The 8182-nt window shown below is 42.9% G+C and overlaps 1 protein-coding gene across 3 annotated transcripts in view; it reads left to right on the forward strand.

Annotated features, from left to right (window-relative positions):
* The first annotated feature begins 11 nt into the window (after positions 1-11).
* Positions 12-8182, forward strand: part of AGK (acylglycerol kinase) — a 78068-nt gene continuing 69897 nt past the window's right edge. Inside the window, exons 1-2 of one of the 3 annotated variants that reach the window (XM_014546740.1) lie at positions 12-262; positions 4557-4657. In XM_014546740.1, the coding sequence (XP_014402226.1) occupies positions 4560-4657 (98 nt within the window). In that variant the 5' untranslated portion in view covers positions 12-262; positions 4557-4559. Of the gene's footprint in view, positions 263-4548; positions 4658-8182 lie in introns of all 3 variants that reach the window. The other 2 variants (XM_005875019.2, XM_005875018.2) reach the window with 2 other exon arrangements.

The raw sequence follows: 8182 nt of genomic DNA on the forward strand, positions 1-8182 counted from the left end.
GGACGGCGGGGTCCCCAGTGGTCCCTGAGGGAGTCCGCCGGCCGGGGTTGTGGTCCCAGGGCTGTCACTAGCTAGTGTGACCCTTCCTCGCTGTTTTCCTTTGGGCTTCAGCGTAGTCGTTTGCAAAAGGGGGTGAATAATCTCTGATCGATTGGTTGGTTCATTCATTCCAGGGGCTTTGCTAGGTTCTGTTCGCTAGAGGTGTATGGACCGACCCAGCCTGTGAGGGGTTCGCGTCTGGTGAGAGAACCCCCGCCTACAGGTGAGGAGGGCGAGTACAGTGAGATTTTAGCAATTCTTTGGGGAGAAAAACACCAACTCTGCTTTTCAGGCAAAGGGATGTTTATCAGAACATAGGAAATTTAGACTTTTCCTGGGACTGGAGAAGAACTGTGTTGGGTACTTGGAAGGAGTGTACATTGTTAGCTGATACATTGCATGTTGGGATGACAGTAGAAATGCTTACAGAAAAACATGCCGAGTGCATTCAGAGCCCCATCAGATGGGATCCTCACAGCCTAATTATAATTAGTTAATCAGAACAGGTGGTGTATCCTCATTTATTAATGAGGAACGTAATTCGAAGCCCTATCGGATGCCTTCCTTCCAGCCTAATGAGCTCATTAGAACAGGTGGTATGTCCTCGTTTTACTAATGAGGACGTAGAGGCAGAGGCTACAGGACCCACCCAGGCTCTCACTGCCAGTAAGTGACAAAGCTTGGGCTCCAATCTAGGCCTCAGGGCCTTTGAACTAGTGCTCGCTACAATACACTGGGCAGCCTCTATGTTTCCACTCGTTTATAATATACGAATTATTCATTGGGTGATAGGTGACCTTTGAACAGACATAGGGACTCTTAGATGCTTCTCGCTCGGATGATTTTATCTGCACTCAAACTTGACCTCCTTCATAGCCAAGAGTCCCAAATCTCTAGCTTCTACCCTGACAATTTCTCCTCGCTTCAAACGGTGAGGTCTGCTAAGTGCAGACCTCGCTGATCGTTTCTACTTGGATGCCCTACAGGCTTCTCAAACTTAGTATGTCCTAAAGTGCACATACAGTGGTGGGGCCTTGACTTACGAGTTTAATTCGTTCCGAGACCGAGCTCGTTAAGGAGCTCGTTAACTCAAATTACTCTATCAACTCAATGCAAAAAATCAGCCAAGAGACAGCTGGTATCTCAAAAAACTCTTTAGTCGGGACACTCGTAAGTCAAGGCCCCACTGTACTGCCAAATGTAATGACTGAAATCATTATTATCCAGTTAGTCACCCAGGTATGAACCTGGCTTGATTCCTCCTCTCTCACCTCTTATAATCAATTGATCACCACATGCTGCCAAATTCTATTTTATAAAGAGTTCCCAAATCCATCCTCTACCTCTGTTGCTCCTTCCTTCCTTTTGGTGACTGGAGGTTATGGTCATAAGTTCCTACTGGTTTTCTTTAGTTTAAGCTCAACTTCATCCAGCCTAGTTTCCATTCTGCTCCAAAATGACCTTTCTATAGTTCAAATGTAATCCTATAACTCACTTGCTTACGTCCCTTCAAGGTTTCATCATCTTCAACTTAAAATCCAAAGTCCCTAGCATGGATTCAAGGTCCTTCCTGATCTTTTGTGAACCTCCTTTATCTCCCAACCAGTGTTTCTCAAAGTGCGGTGTGGTGCTGACTTCCCTTATGGCAGTGATTCTCAACCTGTGGGCCACGACCCCTTTGGCGGTCGAACGACCCTTTCACAGGGGTTGCCTAAGACCATCCTGCATATCAGATATTTACATTACGATTCATAACAGTAACAACATTACAGTTATGAAGTAGCAACGAAAATAATTTTATGGTTGGGTCACAACATGAGGAACTGTATTTAAAGGGCCAGAAGGTTGAGAACCACTGCCTTAGAGACTCCTGTGTGCTTGTTAAAAACGACAATGACAGCCCAACCAGAACAGTCAGGGTCTCGGGGATAATGCTCAAGAACCTGCATTTTACACAAGCCCTCAGCATTTTAGCAACTTTTACACTGGCCTGAGAGAGGCCTTGTTCTAGATACTCGCCCATATTTACCTTCTTCTTCATCTGTACTGACTACCTATTTGTGTTTTCCTGAACACACTTTGGTATTTTTTGTGTCTTTGTGCACATTAGTCTCTTTAACTCCTTTCTTGGTAACTCCTCCTCATTCTTCGAGACTCAGTGCAGTGCCTTGCCTTCTGGGAAGACTTCCCTACCTGCACCACTATGTCACCTCCAGTCTATTACCAGATGTGCCTTTGGGTTCCATTATGAGCTAGCCTGGACTGTGTCCCCGATTCATGGGAAGCTGTGTTTTCTGGCCTAGTCTCATTATTGCTGGTGATAAGGATGTTGCTTGCCTTCAGAGGAATTTTAACCAATGCTGGTGTTAAAGAAAAAAATTATTTAGTAACACTTGTTAAAGAATGGCAAGGCAGACTTTACTCAAAGGGCGGGGGGAGAGGCGTCTCCATGGATGTAGAGAACACTGTAATGGGCATGTTGGTGTAGGGGATGGAGATCGGACTCAGCTCCCACCACCGAGGATGGGTGGGGGTTGGTAGCCAAGAACCAGGTGGAGGTTAGTGAGTGAAAAATTACTTAGGATATCAGAGATAAGGGATTCTTATTACAGTGACTCAAGAGAATTTTTGCCAGAGTGGTCAGATACCTACGGTGGTTTTTGTTTGTTTGGTTGGTTGGTTGGTTGGTTGGTTGTTTTTTTTTGCTAAACTGACAACAAAATTCTTATTCAAACTGGATTCTATTAGGACAGAGGGAAGCCAAAGGCTGGGCCTCCTCCAGCAGAGAGCTCAAAGGAGCCTGATTAGAGTTGGGCCAAGAAGAGAGTCTTTGTCTGTGGTTAAAGGGAGTAATAAGAGAACTAGAATTTTCAGCGAAAGCAGCTTTTTTTTTTTCTCTTAGTTTATTTACCGCATGCACACACAGTCATAAAATTTTTTCTGTTTAAATATTTATCTGTTTAGAAAATGATTTATGTTCATTTTAGAAAACTTAGAAAATACATTGCAATTTAATAAATAAAATGAATGTTGCCCGTTATCACACAACCAAGAACGAACTACTTCAATATTTTTGTGTTTATTTCTACTGGTATTTTCTCCATTTATATTTGTGCTTGGACATAACTGGGATAATACCAATTATATATGGCTTTTTAGCCTGCTGATTTTACTTAACATTGTGTTTTGAGTTTTTTCCACATCAGTAAAAATTCTTAGTGAAGAAAAATTTACTGTAGGAGAGGAAAAAGTTCTACTTGACCCCCACAGCGTCCCAAGCTGGGTCTGTAGATTAACCTGATAAAGATAGATTAACAGGAGAAAAGCATGCACAATGATTTACTGAGTTTCACGTGACACGGGAGCCTGCAAAAGAAATTGAAGACCCAAGCAGACAGACCTGAGTATTCTGTGCTGGGTTTGAGGAAGAGTGGGGGGTATGAACGCAGAAGGAGTATGAGGTAACTGTCCTAAAAAACTTAGCAGGGGCTGCTTGCCAGGATTCTTCCTGGCATCCCTTTGTCTTGGGAGAGAAGGATGCTCTTTTCCGCTAGGTAAAAAGAGGGCACCTCTCACAGGGTTTTTTGACCGGTTTCAGGCTAGTTGGTGAGGTAGGGGAGGAGGTCAGAGTGACCTTTCCGCTTCTACCATTTTCTCAGATTCTTTCAGGTTGAAATAGTCAATTTGGGGGGAGCATGTCCTGAACTCCATCACATCCAACAGTTACTTATTGCAAAGATATTCTGTGCCAGGCCTTATGTAGGCACTGGGGACAGAGCAGTGACCAGAACAGTCCAAGTCCTTACTCTCATGGAGGTCACATTCAGTGGGATGAGCTAATAAATTAGCAAGTGAGGATCATCAAATAATAAGTGCTGTGAAGAAAACAAACAGAATAAGGATGTATGTTGTCCCTTTGTTTTTCAGTGAAATTGGGCTGATGTACTTTCCCTTTAGGAGTGTGTGAGAGTCTGTCTCATTTTATTTGTCATCAGTGAATATGAGCATTTAAAAAATGTTGATTTTATAGGTGACGAGTGATAGTTCTTTGTAATTTGCATGTCTCGGGAAATTTGAACATTTTTACATAGCCATGGCATTTCTGTGCACCAGGTCTCTAGTATTCATATAATAGATTGACAAATACTCTTATAGTGACTGTACCATAGAAAAAAGGAAAAACAAGAACCCTGGAATTTCCTTCTTCTTTTTCTGCTCCTCCTGCCTCCTAAGGTAAAAGTGATCAGAGAAGGAAATAGTGTAGTTTTAGGTGAGAAGAAGTGAAGAAAGAAATTTTAAAAGATAGGTGGGCAGGTGAGGAGATGAAGACTGTTAAACTAGAAAGGAGAAGATGGGAAGAGGCCAGAGAGGCGGTAAGAAGGAAAGGAGCAAGGGAAGGGGGACAGGGAGAGGATGAACGAAGGGAAGACAGATTCATAGGGACTGTGCATGCTGACCTTGGATAATCATGTGTATATTTTTTCTTTTTCTGCCTCTGTAACCTGGCAAATCTCTAGAAGATGACTATCTTTACAAAACTTCGAAACCATTGGAAGAAAACAACAGCTGGAATCTGCCTGCTGTCATGGGGATGCCATTGGCTGTATGAAAAACACTGGTAAATATCTGAGAGCCCCCTTCCCACCCCACCTTCACCTCATACAGCAAAATGCCCAAAGGGCCTAAGGTTAAAATCTCATTCAGCTGGGCTTGTGGCTATAAAACATTGTGGTGCAGAAAGAAAAACAGGCGTTGAAACCACAAAGACAAAGGCTTCTTGTAACCAGTTCTATAAAATGGAACTATGTGGAGCTACTAGCACTGATGCTGCAGTGGATATAGATTATAGTCGTGAGATGGGAAGGGGAAAAACTTAAGGCCCAACCTAGAGAGAGATAAGTCTCCTACCAGGTTAATAGTAGACAGGAACTGGGACTCGGGTCTCCTTGCGGTTTTACTCCTTCAGTTTCTTACTATAGCCTCTGGGTCTCTTATCACTCTGGTTGCTGGACAGTTACTGAATCTGCTTCCTCCAACCCCTGTGACTTTCCTCCTCTGTCCCTTTGGCCTGGGTTAATATGAACGAGACAAAGACTTTCAAACCTTTTGTTTAAATAAGGAATTCTGCAGAGCCCTGGTTTTATTAGCCTTCAGGCCTAGAGGGAGGAGAAAGCGCCTGAGCTCCTCTTCTGATTTAATATGGTAATAAGATTTAAATAAACAGTTTTTGCATAAAAATTATGCAGGTTATTAAAAGAACCAATCAATTTACAGGCTTTTGGGGGATTAAGGGCTACATCTTAAGTATACAGCAAGTCTCTCTGCGATCCAGGTGTGTTCAATGACTGCTTATCAAACAGAAGACAGAGCAGCAAGGCTTTGTGATGGCCTCCACATTAGAAAGGAGATTCGCAATGATGCTTTTGTGAACGTTCTTGGTTCTCCACGGCAGGGATAATTATGATGCAGCACAGTGTCTGGTATTTTGCAGTTGTGGAGAAGATGGAACATTCCCCCCCTTTCTTTCTAAGTATCCTCAATGCTAAGCACTTGAATTCGATTAGTATATAAAGAACAGGCCTGAGGAGCTTAAAATTGGTAATAGATCAAAAAGAAAAGGGTGGAGGAAAGCTTTAACAAACGGAATATGAAGCATATGGTGTTTGCCTTTTCCTCCCTTTTCTAACTACACTTGAGTCCTCAAGGAAAGGCTCTGTTAAAAAACAAGATTCAACTGAATAAATTTGAAGATCTAATGAATTCAGAGATTCCTGAATCAGGCAGCAAGCACCCCATCTAGCAACTAGAACAGTGATGGCGAACCTTTTGAGCTCGGCGTGTCAGCATTTTAAAAAACCCTAACTTAACTCTGGTGCTGTGTCACATATAGAAAATTTTTAATATTTGCAACCATAGTAAAACAAAGATTTATATTTTTGATATTTATTTTATATATTTAAATGCCATTTAACAAAGAAAAATCAACCAAAAAAATGAGTTCGCGTGTCACCTCTGACACGCGTGTCATAGGTTCGCCATCACTGAACTAGAAGGCTGCTCTGAAGGGATGTATAAAGTGGAAGGTTTTGATAGGAAGGGTGGGGCTGGGGAGCTATTAACAAAATCAAGGATTCATTTTGCTCCAGGATGTTTCTTTGGGAGGGGTAGTGGTGGAAGAGAATGGGAAGGGTTCAATCATGCCTCTTCTATGTATGGGGGATGGAGAAGGCCATGTGACAGTTAACTGGTTCTTGAACAGAAAATTCCTGAGTGATTAAGATTATGTTTCTGGGCAAAGTTGAAACTGCAGTTGGAGCAGGTCTTAAATCTGGGTTTGGTATCGTGGGCATGAATGACACCACTGCGGGCCTGGGATTTTCTCCTTATCAGCTCCTTATACCTTCTGCCACAGTAGGAATTAGGGTTTCCTTTGCAGGAGCGCCCAGTGTAGTCCTTGGCAAGCTCAGTCAGGGAGAACCTCCCACCCACTGAGGACTACTGCTGTTTCTTTTCCTAGATGACGATTTGAGGAAATCACCATGTCCTCTGTTCCGGATGTCTTTTAGAGGTGCACAATCATTTCTCATCAGTGTAGTCCCATTAAGTCTCCAGCACATTGGAGGCCTCATTCTTTTTATTTTATTTTTTAAGTACACAGTTTGGTGGTAGTAAGTACATTCACACTGTTATGCAGTAAATCTCCAGAACTTGTTCATCTTGCAAAACTGAAGCTCTCTATCCACTGAACAACAACTCCCCATTTCCTCCTCCCCTAGCCCTGGCAACCACCCTCCTACTTTCTGTGTCTGTTAGTTTAACTACTTTAGATTCCTCGTATAAATGGAGTCACATGATATTTGTCTTTTGTGACTTGCTTATTTTTTTTAGTGTAATTTCCTTAATTTTCATTTATGTTGTGGCATATGGCAGACTTTTCCCCTTTTTTTTTAAGGCTGAATAATATTTGTTATATGTATATACTACATTTTCTTTATCCATTCATCTGTTGATGGATATTTGGGTTGCTTTAACCTTTTGGCTAGTGTGACTAATGCTAATACAGTGAACTAGGGTATGCAGCTGTGTCTTTGAGATCTTGTTTTCAGTTCTTTCAGGCATCTATCTATATATATAATCTATATATATAAAAGGCTAATATGCTAAGTGTCCGACTGTCTGACCAGTTGCTATGATTAGCACTGACCACCAGGGGGCAGATGTTTAATGCAGGAGCTGCTGTGACGCGCACTGGCACCTCAGACCTGTCGCCCACAAGGCAACACTCAGCTTCCCCCAAATGGGACACAGGCCCCGCTACCACCTAGGAGCGACAGCCCACCAAATTGCAGCCTACACTGCTGAGACCCCATGGTGCAAAATGCGATCCCTAGCCAGCAACGGTCACTGTGGGTGCCGGGTAATGACGTCACGTAGCAACGCCCGGCTTCCAACCCCTAGCGATGACTAGCCTCCTTGCAGTTTTTTCAGCCCAGAAACACGACTTGCTTTATAGCCAGGTGTAAACATTTCACACTTCAACCAAATGTCTGTGAAGTGTTTTCCCGTGCCTCATCTCATTTGATCCTCACAGAAGTCCTGGAGTAGGTAGATAGGTGGAATCCTGTTTTCTTTTCATTAACCGGAAAATGGACATTTAGAAAGTTTAGAGACTTGACCCGACTGAAGAGAAGTAAGAAATAGTGGTCCTTGAAAATGACTTCAGGTTTCTCACTGTGCAGAATATAGTCAAACACTGCTGCAGTTAAATATTTTACCCTTTGTTCTCCCTGTGTGGTCTACAATAATAATCTGCTTTGTGTTGATATTTACTGCTGTGTTGCTGACAATTACCTGAAAGAGAAATTGGGGGTGCTTCACTGGGCTGGAAAAAGTTTAGCTACATCAGAAAGCAGGTCTAATTAAGCAAAGTGTATTTTATCCGGCAGCCAGAAGCGAACATGAGGCTTGCTTGCTTCAGTGACGGAGGACTCCAACGTTCCCCGCCTGCCGCTGCCGGCCTGCCGGCCTCACTCTAAGAAACAATGTTGCAATTATAGAAGCTAAACAAACCCTAGAAACCTGCTTTCAGCCAGCTGGGCCTCAGAGCTGGAGTTGCAACAGTGTTTCAATTATAGAAGCCAAA

The sequence above is a fragment of the Myotis brandtii genome, unplaced genomic scaffold (genome assembly GCF_000412655.1).
Source record: "Myotis brandtii unplaced genomic scaffold, ASM41265v1 scaffold455, whole genome shotgun sequence".
Classification (NCBI taxonomy): Eukaryota; Metazoa; Chordata; class Mammalia; order Chiroptera; family Vespertilionidae; genus Myotis; species Myotis brandtii.